Source organism: Rhinopithecus roxellana, chromosome 8, assembly GCF_007565055.1.
Source record: "Rhinopithecus roxellana isolate Shanxi Qingling chromosome 8, ASM756505v1, whole genome shotgun sequence".
In the NCBI taxonomy this organism is placed as follows: Eukaryota; Metazoa; Chordata; class Mammalia; order Primates; family Cercopithecidae; genus Rhinopithecus; species Rhinopithecus roxellana.
The window spans coordinates 43480711-43500802 of record NC_044556.1 but is presented as its reverse complement, the minus strand read 5'-3'; the positions used below and the strand labels follow the sequence as shown (position 1 = coordinate 43500802).

Genomic DNA, 20092 nt, shown 5'->3' with positions numbered 1-20092 from the left:
GGTGGAAAGTACAGTGACTTCAGTGACATGGGTCAGTCCCAGATACTCAAAACAAAAATGAAGTTGGTTCTATCATTTGGAACATTTTTGCTGGACTTAGCGCTGGCACGACTTGAACGACTTGTTTTGAACAAGTGGATCAATGCACTTTTTTTTTTTTTTTTGAGACGAGTTTCTGCTCTTGTCGCCCAGGCTGGAGTGCAGTGGCGCGATCTCGGCTTACTGCAACCTCCGCCTCCCGGGTTCAAGCGATTCTCCTGCCTCAGTCTCCCAAGTAACTGGGACTACAGGCGCCTGCCACCACGCCCGGCTAATTTTTGCATTCTTAGTAGAGACGGGGTTTCACCATATTGGCCAGGATAGTCTCAATCTCCTGACTTCGTGACCCGCCCACCTCGGCCTCCCAAAGTGTTGGGATTACAGGCGTGAGCCACCGCGCCCGGCGTAAGGGTCAATGCACTTTTTTTGCAAAGTCTGATAATTGCACTTGTGCGAGTGCACACACTTGCCTGTGTGATGCACTCCTAGCTCTGGGAGCTGGCTTCATACCATCCGACGGCATTTGCTCTGTGACTGCCTACGGGTTGGGGTACCGTTGCCTCCCCAACCCTGCCACTTCGTTGCAGGGTTCGTATCTCTCAAAGCCACGCAGGAATATTGCCCAGGTTCCTGCACCCACCCAAATTCTAGAAGAAGAGGGTGGAGGGTGACATCGCGCATGCGCGTCAGCGCACGCAAGCGCAGCCTCTCTCCTTCCTGATCGCCTCGCGCTCCCACCCCACCCGAGAGCAAAGGAGGGAAGCGATTGGGCAGGCTGGTTGCCCATCAGACCAGGCTCTCTTCTCCCTCAACACAATTGGCAGACGGGGAAAAGGCCAGCCGCCGAGATCTTCCTACCCCTTGGAGACTCAGTGCCACCGCGGAAGCAGCTATTGGCGGAGGCCAGAGGCCACGACTGCTCACTTCCGGCGCGGGCCTAGAGGATTTCTCCCCCTCCCTAGCCCTCGCCCTCGCACTCCGCCTTCCCACCCCCCGCCCTTCCACCATGGCTGCCTCTGTGTGGTGTGGGGAGACGCTGGTCCTCCCTGTCCTCCCATAGCGCTTATTGCCTCACCCTCACCCCCTAGGGGCCGGATCCAAAGGCGCTTCACTTCCCAAGCCTTGGGGCATCAGCCAGGAAGGTTTCCTACCTCCTACTTCAGGGGCAGGACTCCTCTTTCACCCCCAACGGGGAAAAGAGGCAGAAACTTAGGATTTTCCCTCCTTTTCTTAGGGTCAGACGCTCTTAGGGTTCACTTCTTCAGGGGCGGAACCCTCTCCTACCCTTCCCATAGGGGCACAGGCTTTTACCCCACTGTACTTCGGAGCCAGCGGCTTTCCCTCAGCACTGCCACCCCAAAGTCAGGACCCAGAGGACTCTGCCTTCGCCCCCAACGCAGGCGCGGCCTTTTGGAGAGGAGAGAGGAGTGGAGAGGACAGGGGCCCTTGCTGTCCCCCCCCCCCAACCTGTGCCCCTGTCCCGCAGTCCCTGGCAATCCAGAGTTCCCGATATCTAGGACTTTCCATCCATCCACTCCCTGACCTTTTCCCATCTCCTGGCTGCAGCCATGGAGTTGCAGAAGGGAAAAGGGGCAGCAGCAGCAGCAGCAGCTGCTTCGGGAGCAGCGGGAGGTGGAGGAGGAGGAGCGGGAGCAGGAGCCCCAGGAGGGGGGAGGCTGCTACTTTCAACCAGTTTGGATGCCAAGGATGAGTTAGAGGAGGTAGGTGTGGGGGGAGGGAAGGGAGTTAAGAAATTGGATTTTGGAGGGATACTGGAGCGGATACCGGGTGGGGGGACGAGGGAGGGTGGGGGAGGAGGCTTTCAAGTTTTTTTCTGAAGCAACACAAACACTGCTCCAGCTTCCTGCTCCTGAAGGAAGAAGTGTGGGCCAACTTCCTGGACAGGTTGTCATAGTAACAGCAGCCACTAGTATGAAAATGGGTGGGGGGTGTTGGTGAAGGAAGGGATACAGTATCCAGATTTACCGAATTTATTTTTGATATTCCTTTCCACGTACACACCACAGCTATTTTTACTATCAACCCTGTTTCAGACTTAGGTCAATATATTGAGTTGAGATGTAATGTACGTTTGCGTAGATGTTTGGGGGGCTGATAAGAGCGGGCAGTAGACCTTGGACCCTCCTGTTAGATGCTGTCATTGACTTCATGTAGACACAACCAATTGCTAGTGATTTAAGTGGGCATTTAGAATGAGTGAAGACTTAAGAAAAGTGAGTAGTGTTTAGTTTGGTGGCATCAGCCACAGTAGTGGGGTGAATGGTACCTAAGGGACTCTCCTTCAGAACCAGATAGCAGACACAGAGGAGAGAACACATCGCTTCTGAATAAGAAGGTGGAGCGAAGCAATGGAATGGACCTGAATGAGGACTTCAGGGGTCCTGATTGTTGCCCCTCCTGTCCTCTTACCCAGCTTCTTCATTCTGCCATCCCAGAGTTGATCATGTATACCTTTCCACTGCTACAAACGAGAATACGTACTTAAGAATATGAGATCTAGGCCAGGCGCGGTGGCTCATGCCTGTAATCCCAGCACTTTGGGAGGACAAGGCAGGCGGATCACAAGGTCAAGAGATCAAGACCATCCTAGCCAACGTGGTGAAACCCCATCTCTACTAGAAATACAAAAATTAGATGAGCGTGGTGGCTCGTGCCTGCAATCCCAGCTATTGGGAGACTGAAGCAGGAGAATCGCTTGAACCCGTGGGCAGAAGTTGCAGTAAGCCAATATCACGCCACTGCACTCCAGCCTGACGACAGAGCGAGAGACCCTGTCTCAAAAAAAAAAAAAAAAAAAAGAATATGAGATCCAGAACTGGGACATTGATTGCTTAACGGTTTGTAAGGCCTAATATTCAACTCGGTGGTTATCCAGGGATAGGATGAGTACATTAACAGGCCTTGGCTCTTCACTGGCCGTTTCCCTGCTTCTAACTTTGTCAGCTTTTAGAGGGTGGGCAGGCAGACAGGTGAAATTCAGAATTTAGATTTGAAAAGATGGGTCAGATACAAGATCGTGGAACATATATGCAAAAATGAACTTTGTGAATGAAGAAGTGACTTGATCCACCAGCAAATGTCTACTTGCGGTCTGCCTTCCCATCATGTTTTTCCCTCGTAATTCTGTGGGCATTCAGGTAAATCAGAGTTTGTTTTCTGTTGTCTGTAGTTATCAGCTAAGGTAGATATAATTATGAATGTAAACAATGTATTCCCAAAACAAGTGAGAATGACTTTAGGACTGCCTGGCAATTGGTATTATCTACTTTTTAAGAAATGGCCACTATCATTGTCAAGGCATTTCTTGATCCCTGTGTACTAGCACTGGAGCTGTAGAAGTATAGAAAGTCAATAATGGGCTGCCTTTGATCCCTCCATCAGTTTGAGTGGAGGGCAAAAGACCCAGGGGTTGGAATCCCCACCCTGATTCTTAGAGGCGTCATTGTGTCTCTGCTTTAATTCAATTCACTGAATAGTACAGCATCCTGTTCTTCTGAGCAGTGACGTGTTTGCTACTGAGTGAAATGATGCTGCAGGAGGGGACCATCGAAGAGGGGAAGCATGCATTTTTTGCCTTTCTTTATACTGAGAGTGAACTTTTCAACTGTTTCCAGGGAAAGTGGGGAGAGAGGGTCTTTCTTTTTTTCTGATCTCCATAATGTGGATGTTTTCCAGTATGTTTCATGTTCCCTCTTCTTTGCCGTTTGTCCTTTGCATTTGAATTTTCTCGCAATACTTGCCACACTATTTTTTTTCCCTATGTGTGTGGTTCGGTTATCCCCACTAGACCAGAGGGTCTCTAAGGGCAGGACTTACTGGCTTCTTCCTTTGGGTCTCCCCACAGATCTCTGCACACCGAAGTTATGAAAACTTGGTGTTGATCAACTGACCTCTGCTTGTTCTGGCTTGGTTATTTTCCACCACAGACCTACCTATTGCCCAGGAACACAGAGGTAGTTTCCTGACCATGTATGCTTACTATGTGCTGAGTCTGATAGGAAAACAAGATGGAGGACATCCAAGGTCTGCCTTTCAAAGCTTATCATCTAACAGCTTGAGTTAACACACCCACAAGGAAGGTAAAAAAACAAAAACAACAAACAAAAAAACTGGTTAGAGTAGTGAAGAGACTGGGGTCATTATAATTGGATGTGATTAGGAAACACCTTTAGAGATTTGGAGTAGGAGGCACTGGTCAAGAGCATTCCAGGCAAGAACTCTTAACTCTTCCACCCTAGGGAACACTTGGTGTATCCTTTCTTCTCTTTGGCCCTGTTTTTCCCCTTTGAAGGCGGAAGTCTTCTTGCCCATTCCCATCCCAATTTGGGGAGGGAATGAGATAAAAATAGTGCCAGAGATTGAAGGAGTTTAGAACATGTAGTTCCTAATCTCATGAGCCTTGGTAGCTCCTGGTTTTTCTTCTGCCGAAGAGGGACCAATCACTTTTAAATCAGGCTAAAAGCAGGAGGCCCAAGAAGTCAGAGCATCCTGGTTTTTTTTTTGTTTTTTTTTTGTTTTTTTTTTGTTTTGAGACGAGTCTCGTTCTGTCCCCCAGGCTGGAGTACAGTGGCATGATCTCGGCTCACTGCAAGCTCCGCCTCCCAGGTTCACGCCATTCTCCTGCCTCAGCCTCCTGAGTTGCTGGGACTACAGGGGCCCGCCACCACACCCAGCTAATTTTTTGCATTTTTAGTAGAGACGGGGTTTTACCGTGTTAGCCAGGGTGGTCTTGATCTCCTGACCTCACGATCTGCCCACCTGGGCCTCCCAAAGTGTTGGGATTACAGGCATGAGTCAGCGCACCTGGCCCCACGTCCTCTTTTTTTTACTTTTTTTTTTTTTTTTTTTTTTTTAAGACGGAGTCTCCCTCTGTCACCCAGGCTGGAGTGCAGTGGCACGATCTTGGCTCACTGCAACCTCCGCCTCCTGGGTTCAAGCAATTCTCCTGCCTCAGCCTCCAGAGTAGCTGGGATTACAGGCACCACCATGCCTGGCTAATTTTTGTATTTTTAGTAGAGATGGGGTTTCACCATGTTGGCCAGGCTGGTCTCAAACTCCTGACCTCAGGTGATCCGTCTCGGCCTCCCAAAGTGCTCGGCCTCCCAAAGTGCTGGGATTACAGGCATGAGCCACCACACCTGGCCAGAGCTTCCTCTTAAGCCCTGGATAGGTCTCGGGGTTGCATTTGGTAGAGGTATGTCCCTACCTGGTTTTCCCCAAGGAATAATTCATATCCATATGGGAGGAATCTCCAGGGAATGGACTTTGAGTCACTTCTAGTTTTTGTCCCCTTAAATCATAATTTCATATACAAGTGACTCATGGTTGTGGAATACTTTGAACCCAGCTTGTTCAGTAACTCCTTACCTGCATGAGTCCTTGGGGATTTTTTTTTTTTTTTTTTTTTTTTTTAAGACAGAGTTTCCCTCTTGTTGCCCAGGCTGGAGTGCAATGGCGTGATCTCAGCTCACTGAAACCTCCACCTCCTGAGTTCAAGCGATTCTCCTGCCTCAGCCTCCCGAGTAGCTGGGATTACGGGTGCCAACCAGCACACCCAGCTAATTTTTTCGTATTTTTAGTAGAGATAGGGTTTCACCATGTTGGCCAGGCTGGTTTCGAACTCCTGACCTCAGGTGATCCGCCCACCTCAGCCTCCCGAAGTGCTGGGATTACAGGCAGGAGCCACTGTGCCCAGTCATCTTTGGGGATTTTATGAATTAGATTGTATATTCCTTTTCTGAAGATGAGGAATTTATTTTTTTTAATTTTTTTTTATTTTTTTGAGATGGAGTCTCACTCCGTTGCCCGGACTGGAGTGCAGTGGCATGATCTCGGCTCATTGCAACCTCCACTTCCCAGATTCAAGCGATTTTCCTGCCTCAGCCTCCAGAGTAGCTGAGAGTATAGGCATGCACCACCATGCCCGGCTAATTTTTTTGTGTTTTTAGTAGAGATGGGTTTTCACCATGTTGGTCAGGCTGGTCTTGAATTCCTGACCTTGTGATCCTCCCACCTCGGCCTCCTAAAGTGCTGGGATTACAGGCATGAGCCACCGTGCCTGGCCAGAATTTAGTCTTTCAAGGCCACTGACTTCCCATAGGGAGCAGTATTTACTGTATGCTTTTTCTTTCTTTTATCTTTTTTTTTTTTTTTTTTTTTTTTTGCAAACGGAGTCTTGCTCTGTCTCCCAGGCTGGAGTGTATTGGTGTGATCTCAGCTCACTGCACTCTTTGCCTCCTGGGTTCAAGTGATTCTCCTGCCTCAGCCTCCCAAGTAGCTGGGACTGCAGGCGTGTACCACCACACCCAGTTAATTTTTGTATTTTTAGTGGAGATGGGGTTTCACCTATTGATCAGGCTGCTCTCGAACTCCTGACCTTGTGATCCACCGGCCTTGGCTTCCCAAAGTGCTGGGATTATAGGCGTGAGCCACCACGCCCATCTGTCCTTGGGGATTTTATGAGTTAGATTGTATCTTCCTTTTCTGAAGATGGGGAATTTAGTTTTGTTGTGTGTGTTTTTTTTTTTTCCTTTAGGCAGAGTCTTGCCCCATCGCCCAGGCTGGAGTGCAATGGCGCAATCTCAGCTCACTGCAAGCTCCGCCTCCTGGTTCATGCCATTGTCCTGCCTCAGCCTCCCAAGTAGCTGTGACTACCGGTGCCTGCCACCACTCGTGGCTATAATTTTTGTATTTTTAGTAGAGACGGGGTTTCATTATGTTAGCCTGGATGGTCTCGATCTCCTGACCTCATGATCTGCCCGCCTTGGCCTCCCAAAGTGCTGAGATTACAGGCGTGAGTCACTGTGCCTGGCCGGGAATTAAGTTTGTAAGGCCACTTGCCATAGGGAGCAGTATTTATGCTTTTTTTTTTTTTGGGGGGGAGATGAAATCTTGCTCCATCACCCAGGCTGAAATGCAGTGGCGCAACAGCTCCCTGCAACCTCCGCCTCCCGGGTTCAAGTGATTCTCCTGCCTCAGCCTCCCGAGTAGCTGGGAATGCAGATGTGCACCACCACGCCCAGCTGATTTTTGTATTTTTAGTAGAGATGGGGTTTCACCATGTTGGCCAGACTACTCTCAGTCTGTCCTCGTGATTTGCACTCCTCAGCCTCACCAAATGCTGGGACTACAGGCGTGAGCCACCGTACCCGGCCACTGTGTGCTTTTTACCAGACTCTATATCCACCTGGCTGAGGGAGGGGAAATGGAAAGGTTAGAGGAAATGGAAAGCTTGAGTCTCCAGCTTTGGGTATATACTGGCAAAGAGAAAGGCCCTCTCCCCTTTCTCCCCCATTTCATCTGCTGCTGCTATCATGGAAACCATGGTCAGGTAGTCTTAGTATTAGAAAAATTAGTTCAGGAGCTCCTAGAGATTGTAAATATTTACTCAGCTCTCTAAGGTACTGTCATGGAGGGCTTATTCTGAACAGAGCCATTCTGCCAGCAATTGTTGGCATCTGAACCTATGATTTGATCTTTACTAAGAGCTTCTGAAGACTAGGGGAAAAGGGTTGCTATTACTTGATTGTAGGGATCTGGCTTCCTGTGGCTCTCTTTGAAGGGACATGGTCCTTCGTCACCCTGAATGTTTTGTAATTAATTTTCCCATCCCTGTTTGGAAAAGTAATTTATATAGTTCAGGAAGAGTAAAGTATCATTTATACTTCTTGTCTGTGAACAGAAAGGACTGGGCCTCACATTTTTTCCTCATTGCGGTTATCCACCCATCCAAATTCTGGACTCTCACTTTCTACAACCTTAGCTGGGCCTGTCTGTTCCAAGAGGCCACTTTTCTCCTTCACTGGGCAGTGACCCATAGAATTGACTCAGGCCTCTGAGCAGAACTTGCGGGAGCTAGGGAAGGAGCCTAGAGAAACTGTTCAACCCAAGGTCTCTCAGCCATAGATCATTGCCTGAGACTCAACTAGCCCTTAGGTCTGTGTAGGCAGCTTTGTAGGATCTGGTACAGGGTACATCATTCAGGCCCCTCCCTCTCTCCTACCTTTTCATCTTGTCTCCTAGAAGGCAAAAATTTACAGAGAGTAGATAGGAGAGAAAGCTTTTTAGCCTGGTCAGGCATTTATTCATGTCCTGTGGTAGGAGTTTTCAGGAATCTTTAAGGCCATCCCATTAGAATAGAAGTAGTGGCTGGGAGTGGAGAGATTTTAGTCCTCTAAATTTAGTTTTGCAATTGCTGAGCTTCCCGCAAATTGAATAGTTTTTGTTTTGTTTGAGACAGGGTCTTGCTCTGTCACTCAGGCTGGAGTGCAGTGGCGTGATCATGGCTCACTGCATCTACAACCTCCTGGGCTCAAATGATCCACCCACTTCAGCCTCCCAAGTAGCTGGGACTAGAGGTATGCCACCACACCCACCTAATTGTTAAACGTTTGTTTTGTGGAGACAGCATCTTCACTATGTTGCCTAGGCTGGTTTTGAAATCCTGTCTTCAAGTGATTCCTCCCCACCTTGGCCTCCCAAAGCGCTGCGATTAGAGGCATGAGCCACCATGCCTGGCCGCAGATTGAATAGATTCTAATTTAACTGACGCTCTATGCTAGGTGTTTTCACATGTCATTTTGTTTAACCCTTACAGCAACCTTGTGATAGAGGCATTATCTCTGTTTTGAGGGGTTTTGAGTAGCTAAATTACCCAAGATTAGCCTAAGGCTGGCAAGTGGTGGAGGGTTCTTTCTATGTTATGCTTCCTGTCAGTTTGCTTGTTAGCTAGCTGCTGTTTGATTTTGCTTGCCTTTCCTCTCCATTGATTCAGCAGAGACTTTTCCCTTTGATAGAAAAGAATATCTAGAATTTTATTTTTTTCTCTCTCTCTTTTTTTTTTTTTAGAAAAGAATATCTAGAATTTTAGAATGCTATGCCACTCCTTGTTCACCATCTCCTTCTCTGAAACCGTTAACCTAGGCTGTGTACAGGGCTTCCCCCAGATCTCCTAGCAGCTGGATGTAATTGATTCCCCAGTTCTTGATAACTATCTTGGGTAGAGAGGGATGATTTTTGAGACAGGGCCTCGCTTCGTCACCCAGGCTGGAGTTCAGTGGTGCAATCACGGTTTATTGCAGCCTACAGCTCTTGGGCTCAAGTGATCCTCCTGCCTCAGCCTCCCAAGTAGCTGGGACTACAGGTGCACACGACCATGCCTGGCTGATTTATTTAGTTTTTGTAGAGATGGTGCGGGGCATCTCATTCTGTTCCCCAGGCTAGTCTTGAACTCCTGGGCTCAAGTGATCTACCTGCCTCGGCCTCCCAAAGTACTGGAATTACAGGCATGAGCCACTGTGCCTGGCAAGTGGGATAAGATTTAAAAACAGAGGAAGCCCAGCCAGAGGGTTTTCCTTCCCTCCCCTTATCATATAGGAGATGGACTAGGTAATACTGGATCTCAGAGCTTGTGGGAGAGGTGGGCTGTGAGAGTCATAGCTCAGCTTTCATGTGACCTCACAGCTCCTTTTCACAAGTACACAGGTGCTTTTTATTCAGGCTGAGCTGCCAATCTGACCTAATTTGGGGCATAGTCAGACATGATATTAAGTTGTAATAAGTGGCTTGGGGCTTATTTTAGCTTGAAGTTTTGTAGCTGTGGGAGCTACAAACACTTGCCTTGCCTTACCACTCAGTTCTACCCTGTGCCACCTTATGCTTTTACACAGGATAGACATAGGCAACCTGAGGATAATGGTAAAGCAGAAGCATGATTGTCTTTCATTCTTTTTTTTTTTTTTTTTTGAGACAGTCTCGCTCTGTCACCCAGGCTGGAGTGCAGTGGCGAAATCTTGGCTCACTGCAACCTCTGCCTGCCAGATTTAAGCAATTCTCCTGCCTCAGCCTCCTGAGTAGCTGGGATTACAGGCGCATGCCACCACACCCAGCTAATTTTTGTATTTTTAGTAGAGACAGGGTTTCAACATGTTGGTCAGGCTGGTCTCGAACTCCTAACCTCATGATCCACCCACCCTCTGCCTCCCAAAGTGCTGGGATTACAGGCATGAGCCACCGCGCCCAGCCCAATTGTCTTTCATTCTTTTTTTTTTTTTTTTTTTTTTTTTGAGACGGAGTCTCCCTCTGTCGCCCAGGCTGGAGTGCAGTGTCACAGTCTCCGCTCACTGCAAGCTTTGCCTCCCAGGTTCACGCCATTCTCCTGACTCAGCCTCCTGAGTAGCTGGGACTACAGGCGCCTGCCACCACACCCGGCTAATTTTTTTGTATTTTCAGTAGAGACTGGGTTTTACTGTGTTCACTAGGATGATCTCATCTCCTGACCTCGTGATCCGCCCACCTCGGCTCCCAAAGTGCTGGGATTACAGGCGTGAGCTGCTGCGCCCGGCTGTCTTTCATTCTTAAACCTCTATCCTATTATCCATATTTGTCAGTTCCTCAAAATGATGCAATAGAACCACTTCTCAATAAGATACGTGGTGATGACCTCTAAGATCAGGTAGAAGTAAACCAGCCTTCCTTTGTCCTCCTTATCATTGGAAATTGGTTTTCCTTAAACAGTTTTTGTGTTAATCCTCAAGATAAAGTTTTAAAAGGACTCAGGAAATAGTTTAGGTGGTGATAATGGAGAGGTTCATTGACTTATGAGATACATTTTGTCAGTATCTTACCAATACTGCTTCTTCTGAATAGGGACCCATGACTAAGGTTCCCTTAGAATGTTGAGCCCATGCCGTGGTGGAGTTGAAACCAGAGTGACTATTGGGTAGGCTTTAATGCAGCTATTTCCATCCTTGTTTAGAGACCCTGGTAGGTTTTTGGGTTTTTTTTTTTTTTTTTTTTTTTTTTTTTTTTTTTTGACAGAGTCTCACTCTGTAGCCCAGGCTGGAGTGCAAAGGTGCAATCTCGGCTTACTGCAACCTCTGACTCCCAGGTTCAAGCGATTCTTCTGCCTCAGCCTCCCAAGAAGCTGGGACTACAGGCTTGCGCCACCACACCTGGCTAGTTTTTGTATTTTTAACAGAGATGGGGTTTTGCCATGTTGGCCAGGCTGGTCTCAAATTCCTGACCTCAAGTGATCCACCTCAGCCTCCCAAAGTGCTGGGATTACAGACATGAGCCACTGTGCCCAGCCCCGGTAGGTTTTGGTTTGGCCTTTGGTGCTCTGTTTTTCTTTCCTCACACTCTCATTGTTTTTTAAGTTTGTTTTTAACATTTTGGGGGGACATTTCAAATATAAAAAAGTAGAATAGTAAAATCTTCATGTAGCCATCACTCTGCTTCAGTACTTAACAGTAGATAGCGGCCGGGCGCGGTGGCTCAAGCCTGTAATCCCAGCACTGTGGGAGGCCGAGACGGGCGGATCACAAGGTCAGGAGATCGAGACCATCCTGGCTAATACGGTGAAACCCCGTCTCTACCAAAGAATACAAAAAACTAGCCGGGCGACGAGGCGGGCGCCTGTAGTCCCAGCTACTTGGGAGGCGGAGGCAGGAGAATGGCGTGAACCCGGGAGGCGGAGCTTGCAGTGAGCTGAGATCTGGCCACCGCACTCCAGCCTGGGCGACAGAGCCAGACTCCGTCTCAAAAAAAAAAAAAAAAAAAACAGTAGATAGCAATCTTTTATCTTCTTTCAGCTACCTCTGTATTACTTTGAAGCAAATCTAAGATACACAGTTTTATCTGTAAACATTTTATATAAAGTCTATAAGAAAAGGACTTTTTAAAAACATAATCATAATATTTATATCATAACTAAAAACATTAACAATAATGTTCTCTTGCCCAGGCTGGAGTGCAGCAGTACCATCATAGCTCACTGCAGCCTTGCCTTCCTGGGCTCAAGCGATCCTCCCATCTCAGCCTCCTGAGTAGCTGGGACCACAGGCATGCAAAACCATGCTCAGCTAATTTTTTTCTTATTTATGGAGGTGAGGTCTCCCTATGTTGTCCAGGCTGGTCTCAAACTGCTGGGCTCAAGCAGTCCTCCTGCCTCCCAAAGTGATGGGATTACAGGTGTGATCCACCTGTAATCCACCACGTGATCCACCACGCCCGGCTGGAGTTTTGCTCTTGTTGCACAGGCTGGAGTGCAATGATGTGATCTCGGCTCACCTCAACCTCTGCCTCCCGGGTTCAAGCAATTCTGCCTCAGCCTTCCGAGTAGCTGGGATTACAGGCATGTGCTACCATGAGGATATAACTATAAATATAAATATGCCCGGCTAATTTTTATATTTTCAGTAGAGACGGGGTTTCTCCATATTGGTCAAGCTGGTCTCGAACTCCCCACCTCTGGTGATCCAACCCCCTCAGCCTCCCAAAGTGCTGGGATTACAGGTGTGAACCACCACACCCAGCTAATTTTTGTATTTTTTGTAGAGACAGGGTTTCACCATGTTGGCCAGGCTGGTCTCGAACTCCTGAACTCGGGTGATCGACCCACCTCAGCCTCCCAAAGTGCTGGGATTACAGGCGTGAGCCACTGCATCTGACCTGGCCTAAGTCCCTTTTATTTTATTTTATTTTATTTAAAAAAATTTATTATTATTATTATTATTTCTTTTTGAGACTCTTGCTCTGTCACTCAGGCTGAAGTGCAGTTGCACGATGTCTGCTCACTGCAACCTCCACCTCCCGAGTTCAAGCAGTTCTCCTGCCTCAGCCTCCTCCTCCTGAGTAGCTGGGATTATAGGCATATGCTGCCATGTCCGGCTACTTTTTTTTTTTTTTTTTTTTTAAGACGGAGTCTCGCTCTGTCGCCCAGGCTGGAGTGCAATGGCCGGATCTCAGCTCACTGCAAGCTCTGCCTCCCAGGTTTACGCCATTCTCCCGCCTCAGCCTCCTGAGTAGCTGGGACTACAGGCGCCCGCCACCTCGCCCGGCTAGTTTTTTGTATTTTTTTAGTAGAGACGGGGTTTCACCGTGTTAGCCAGGATGGTCTCGATCTCCTGACCTCGTGATCCGCCCGTCTCGGCCTCCCAAAATGCTGGGATTACAGGCTTGAGCCACCGCGCCCGGCCAATGTCCGGCTACTTTTTTGTATTTTTAGTGGAGACGGAGTTTCACCGTGTTGGTTAGGCTGATCTTGAACTCCTGACCTTGTGATTTGCACACCTCGGCCTCCCAAAGTGCTGGGATTGCAGGTGTGAGCCACCATGCCCGGCCTATTTTATTTTATTTTTTTGAGACAGGGTCTCGGTCTGTCACCCAGGCTGGAGTGCAATGGCGTGATATCTGCTCACTGCAGCCTCTGCCTCCTGGGTTCCAGCATTTCTCCTGCCTCAGCCTCCCAGGTACCTGGGATTACAGGCGCGTGCCACTGCGCCCAGCTAATTTTTGTATTTTCATGTAATACAATGTAATGTCTGTGTAAGTAGAATGCTGTCCCTGCAGCCACTGCTGCTGCTGTTCAGTAGAGACAGGGTTTCACCATGTTGGCCAGGCTGGTCTCGAACTCCTGACCTCAGGTGATCTGCCCCCCTCAGTCTCCTAAAGTGCTAGGATTACAGGCGTGAGCCACCACCCCTGGCCCTAAGTCTCTTAATATATGGGTTTCCCGGCCGGGCGCAGTGGCTCAAGCCTGTAATCCCAGCACTCAGGCCGAGTGGGAGGCCGAGACGGGCGGATCACGAGGTCAGGAGATCAAGACCATCCTGGCTAACACGGTGAAACCCCGTCTCTACTAAAAAAATACAAAAAACTAGCCGGGTGAGGCGGCGGGTGCCTGTAGTCCCAGCTACTCGGGAGGCTGAGGCAGGAGAATGGCCTAAACCTGAGAGGCGGAGCTTGCAGTGAGCTGAGATCCGGCCACTGCACTCCAGCCTGGGCCACAGAGCGAGACTCCGTCTCAAAAAAAAAAAAAAAAAAAAAATATATATATATATATATATATATATGGGTTTCCCTCACTTTTTTTCTTGTGATTTATGTGTTTAAAAAATGAGGTCACCTGTTACGGTTTCCACATTTTAGATTTTGCTGGTTATATCCTCATGGTGACTTTATTAGTAAACTGGCAGTTACATCAACGGGCGTGATCAGGTTTGAATTGTTAAACTTTTAGGGGCCCAGAAGTACTTCCTAAGTGATGTTAACGGCACACTGTTCATTTTTTCTCACCCCTTCCCAGAGATTGGAAAGGTGTATGAGCATTGTGACATCGATGACTGCTGGTGTCTCTGAGAGAGAAGCCAATGATGCCCTCAATGCCTATGTAAGTAGAATGCTGTCCCTGCAGCCACTGCTGCTGCTGTGAAAGTCTTGAAACATGGTCAAAAAGATGGGAAGACTAAGTGGTTGGGGGTAGGGGACTGAAGTTCATCAAGTCTTGGCTCCCTGAATCAAATTTCTCAATTCTTCTCTATTACTGTGGGAGCCTATCTCTTGGAGACTTGGGCATCTTTCAGTATAGCTTTTTATTTTTATAGCAATGTGGTCTCGCTATGTTGCCCAGGCTGGAATGCAGTGATTATTCACAGGCATGATTATAATGCACTATAGCCTTAAACTCCGGGGCTCAAGCAATCCTTCTGCCTCAGCCTCTGGAGTAGCTGGGACCACAGGTGTGCACCACCACACCTGTTGTCCTTATCTCTCTTCTTTTTTAAAAAATCTCTTTTAAGAGAAGGAAATCATCAGATTTAAAAGTTGATTATTCTCCTTTGCATCTTCCTTAGGAGTCCCATGTTTTCTGGGAGAAACTGAGTTTGAGAACTTACTGCCCGTGAGTGACAACTAGTTTGTTTTCCTTTCTCACATTCCAGGTGTGCAAAGGCCTCCCCCAGCATGAAGAAATCTGCCTGGGTCTGTTTACTCTCATCCTTACTGAACCTGCCCAAGCCCAGAAGGTAAGGCACCCTGCTCTGGACCCATAAACCCTCCTCATATATGATCCAGGATATGGTGGAACTTACAGTTTAACTGGGGTAGTATGAGACTCTTTGACCAGAGCTGGATCACCTTGTTCTCCAAATATAGTTATAAGTCCCTTTTTACTCAGTGAATTTGTCATCCTCTGATTAAAGTCCCCTCTCTCTCTCCAGATTCTGAAGCTAAATGGCAGTCATGAAAGTGGAAAAACACATAGAGTTTTAAATTTTAAATTTATGAGGCAAGGCTAAAAGGGTTGGGATTTAATCCAGGGAATAGAAGAGAACAATTGTAACCAAGTCCATAAGAGTTCTTATTCAGAAGAGCATGGCCTATAGTTTGCAGATTCTGCCATTGGCAGGTGAATAGAAAGCAGGCTTAAAATTTTAGTAGGTAAGATTTAGATGAGACAGCTTAATGTTACATGATTGATACAGTAAATAATATAGTGGTTAGGAGAACACTGGAATATACTGGAGTCAGACTTTCTGAGGAATATTATATGAAAACTAGTTTGGGGTTCTTCACAAACTGAAGAGTCCCCTTTATGTGGAATGGTTCAGGTAGGTTCCCTCCTTGAGGTGAGGGACTAGGCAGGGTGATCTCTTTGAATTCTGTTCTTTTTATTTATTTTGAGATGGAGTATTGCTCTGTTGCTCAGGGTGGAGTGCAGTGGCGTGATCTCAGCCCACTGCCACCTCTGCCTCTCAGGTTCAAGAGATTCTCCTGCCTCAGCCTCCCGAGTAGCTAGGATTACAGGCGCATGCCACCATGCCCAGCTAATTTTTGTATTTTTAGTAGATACGGGGTTTCGCCATGTTGGCCAGGCTAATCTCGAACTCCTGACTTTAGATGATCCACCCACCTCGCCCTCTTGAAGTGCTGGGATTACAGACATGAGCCACCACACCCGGCCTGTTGTTTTTAAAATAAAGGAGCAAAATTCTGTCTTTTTTTTTTTTTTTTTTTTTTTTTTTTTTGAGACGGAGTCTCGCTCTGTCGCCCAGGCTGGAGTGCAGTGGCCGGATCTCAGCTCACTGCAAGCTCCGCCTCCCGGGTTCACGCCATTCTCCTGCCTCAGCCTCCCTAGTAGCTGGGACTACAGGCGCCCGCCAGGTCGCCCGGCTAGTTTTTTGTATTTTTAGTAGAGACGGGGTTTCACCATGTTAGCCAGGATGGTCTTGATCTCCTGACCTCGTGATCCGCCCGTCTCGGCCTCCCAAAGTGCTGGGATTACAGGCTTGAGCCACCGCGCCCGGCCAAAATTCTGTCTTTTGCCTCTCCAAATTTCCCCTGTCTAGCAACGCTATGTCCTTTGCGTCTTCATATAATGAGTTAAGGTATGTGTCTGTTATCTGGCATTAACTACATGACACTAAGAAGAGCTTGGAATGGGGGATTAACATTTCATTGGTTCTTCTCTGAATAAAGGTGATGTAGAGGGAAACAAACATGCTCTGTGCCCAGCATTCTGTTAGACTCTATCCAGACAAGATCTCATTTAATCCTCTCACAAAACCATATGAAGTTGGTGGTTCTATCTCCTCCTAACCACTCCCAGTTTACCTGTGAGGTAACTTGGAGGTCAGAGATGATGTCGTTTGTTCAAGGGGAACCAAAGGAAAATCATTTCCGGGGATAAGAGCAGGATGCTCATGGTTCCTTGGCATAGCTGCTTGAATTAACGCCAAGGGAAGGATTTATGGGCATGGGAACCTGATCTGTTTGTACTTCTAATGCCAGCTGGAATAGGGTCAGGGTGAGGGTGGGCAGTGAGGCAGCAAGTATTCAGAAATCCTTGGTTTCCCAGGAGAGCCAAGGCCATTCTGGGCTGGGACCTTGTCGAGTTAAATTGCTGTTTCATTTTTTTCTGAATTTATCATCAAGATCCTTGAAGACAAATGAATGTTTCCAGTTGGGTGGTGTTAAAGAGTGATATGATCCAGTCGGCCCATCCATTTTAAAGAAATTGTTGGCAAAGATGAGAGTGGATGGATTGGAGTTAAAGTTTAACTTCCTCTTGTGTGGGTTTTTTAATCTTTGCGTGTGTGTGTGTGTGTCTGTGTGCGCCCATCATTGGCTATGTGTGGGTTTTTGAAAATACCATTCAAATTCCATTTAGTCATCTCAGTGCAGGCAAGGCTGGAAAGTTTTGTTTGTTTGTTTCAGGTGATCTGAACCAACCTGGGTAAATCAGTAAACCTAAGTGAAGGGGGCAGAGTATGTGTGGTATTTCTAGCTCTTTGCCTGGCCTATCAGTAAGAGGCCACTGGGTTCTGCAATGTAAATGCAAGAGATTAGAGTATCTCCTCTTCTTTTTGCCCTATAACAGCCCCATGTGGGAGGCCCAGTCCCTCTGGGGAAGTGAAGCATTTGCCTTGGGTCTCATAGCTGGTTGACACCTTCACTAGCATTCATGTTCACATACTAAAAGTTTCCAGGTAAATCCCCTACCTGTGAGCCTTTCTGGGCCGAGCCTGCAGGTCAGACCTCTTCAGACAAAGGCAGTAAAGACAGAATTAGGAGGACACAGTTTTAGGCGGGTGAGGAACTATCAAGTAGTGACTCATTCAGAGACCTTGAGCCAAGTCAGAGCATGATGGAAGAATTAGTGACGTATCTCCCTAGAGCTTTGATCCCTCTTCCTAAAAGAGTGATTATTTTGTAAAAATACTTCTGTCCTACAGAAGGTTTAGGTGGGAGTTACTGATGAGAACTGATTGTAATGCATCATTTTAGGCTTCAGCTTAAAGCAACGGGACTGCTTTCTAAGGATTTATATTTGGGGTTAATTCTGCCTTTGGAACAGAAACCTCAGGATGGATTTGAGATTTAGTTGTTCTTGAATCTCCATGGGCCGAGATGGGACGTGGATATGGTGGAGAAGTAGTGGAAACTGAGTCTTGAACAAATAGAATCCTGCTATAGGGAAGCATGAGCTGAGGAGCCTCTGTTAGTACTGGCAGGCAGGTTCAAGGAGTTAGGGCCAACTCTCTGGGACTTAGTGGGTGGGATTAGGATGGATTGAAGAGGTGAACAAGAGAATTCAGTTAAGGAGAAAGTAGGTCAGTACTGAGAAAGAACAGAGGATGCATGGCGTGGATTTTGTCTCACTTGTACCTTCTTGATTTGCATCAACCCTCTTGGCAGCTCTCAGGAATGTTTATATCCTTTGAGTTTATTTATTTTCTATTTGGTGTCTGAACTAAGCAGCTGGGAGCAGGCCTGACTGGGGAACTGTGGCAAGGAGGGAGGCTAAGGTAGAGTCCTAAGCTGTGCAGGTGCTGGCAGTCCGTAAATAAAGGTAATGGGAAAGGTCTGTCTAATGTCAAGGTCTGTCTTCATCAAAGGATCAAGGACTCAGGCCCAGGCAGCCCTTGGTCCAGGTATTTCTCCCAGCAGGCAGCTCTAGAAAGAAGCTTGGGGATTACAGGCATGAGCCACCACGCCCGGCTACCTGGGGCAAATAACTTTTAAGCTCTCCATGCCTATTTCCTCATCTGTAAAAGTAATAATTATAATAAGTAGTACCTATTTTAAAAGGTTGTTGTCCAGGCGCGGTGGCTCACGTCTGTAATCCCAGCACTTTGGGAGGCCAAGGCGGGCGGATCACGAGGTCAGGAGATCGAGACCATCCTGGCTAACACAGTGAAACCCCATCTCTGCTAAAAATACAAAAAATTAGCCGGGCGTGGTGGTGGGCGCCTGTAATCTCAGCTACTCGGGAGGCTGAGACAGGAGAATGGCATGAACCTGGGAGGCCAAGATTACGCCACTGCACTCCAGCCTGGGTGACGAACAAGACTCCATCTCAAAAAAAAAAAAAAAAAAAGGTTGTTACGTATATCAAATGCAGTTTTATATATATATATAATTATTATTCTTGATGCTATCCTTGCTATATTATTGCTTGCTATAGTATAATAACATCCTTGCTGTATTTTTTTTTTTTTTGAGACGGTCTCCTTCTGTCGCCCAGGCTGGAATGCAATGGTGCGATCTTGGCTCACTGCAACCTCCACCTCCTGGGTTCAAGTGATTCTCCCACCTCAGCCTCCCTTGTAGCTGGGACTACAGGCACGTGCGACCACACCCAGCTAATTTTTGTATTTTTAGTGGAGATGGAGTTTCACCATGTTGGCCAGGGTGGTCTTGAACTCCTGACCTCAGGTGATCCACCCACCTCGGCCTCCCAAATAGTGCTGGGATTACAGGCATAAGCCACCGTACCCAGCCCTTGCTATACTATATTATTATTATTGTTGATGCCATCCTTGCTACTGGTCTTCAGAGGTTGTGGGAAGCTACCTGCCTAATTTCTACTCTTTCTGATGAGACCCTGACAGGATAGAACTCAGCAGGCTAAGGAAGTTGCTAATGAGGCCCCCTAAGGTATTCCTCCAAGAGTCTGGTCTCACAATAGAGACAGAGTGAAGAAAAAAAAAAAAAAAAAAACTAAGGGGAAGGGAAGCAATAATCTCACAGAAGAAATTAGCACGCCCTCCCTTATCTCTCCCAGGATTTGGTATGCTGAAGCACCTCTCCTTTTTCAATACGTGGCAGAAGGAAAGGGCATCACAGAGAAAAGAATGAAGATATTTAGTTCAACTGGGTATGGTGACTCGTGCCTGTAATTCCAGCTGCTCAGGAGGCCGAGGCGGGAGAATCACTTGAGGCCAAGAGTTTCAGCCTAGGAACATAGTGAGACCTTGCCTCTAGAAAAAAACGGTTTTAAAAATTAGCTGGGCGTGTTGGTGCATGCCTGTAGTACCAGCTACTCAGAAGTTCGAAGCTGCAATGAGCTACGATGGTGCCACTGCACACCAGCCCAGGCAACAGAGTAAGACCCCAAGTATAAAAAAACTAAAAATTCAAAAAAATTTCAGTTTTGCTTCTGTCCTTAACTGTCTAGGGCTCTGTCCTGGATCTTCTTCCCTTACTACCCCCTTTACTGTATCTGGCTGGGTCAGTACTGGTCTAAAAACCTCTTTAGGATCCTTTCTGGCTTGTTCAGCCAAACCCATTTTGCAGTGACCTTTTACTTCTGGCAGATGAAAAGCAGATGGCCTCCACCTGGTTTTGCTCAGCCTGTGGCATCAAACAGTATGACACTTCCTAAGAGGGGAAGTGGGGGGACAAGGATAGTACTAGGAGCCTTGCCCAGCAAGCTCTTCTCTTTTTTTTTTTCGAGACAGTTTCGCTCTGT

At 47.4% G+C, this 20092-nt stretch overlaps 1 protein-coding gene across 2 annotated transcripts in view; it reads left to right on the top strand.

The window, feature by feature from the left end:
- Positions 1-957: 957 nt before the first annotated feature.
- INTS3 (integrator complex subunit 3) overlaps positions 958-20092 on the top strand; it is a 49794-nt gene continuing 30659 nt past the window's right edge. The window contains exons 1-3 of one of the 2 annotated variants that reach the window (XM_010364754.2): positions 958-1760; positions 14147-14230; positions 14781-14864. In XM_010364754.2, coding sequence (XP_010363056.1) covers positions 1608-1760; positions 14147-14230; positions 14781-14864 — 321 coding nt within the window. In that variant the 5' untranslated portion in view covers positions 958-1607. The remainder of the gene's footprint in view (positions 1761-14146; positions 14231-14780; positions 14865-20092) is intronic. The other variant, XM_010364755.2, reaches the window with a different exon arrangement.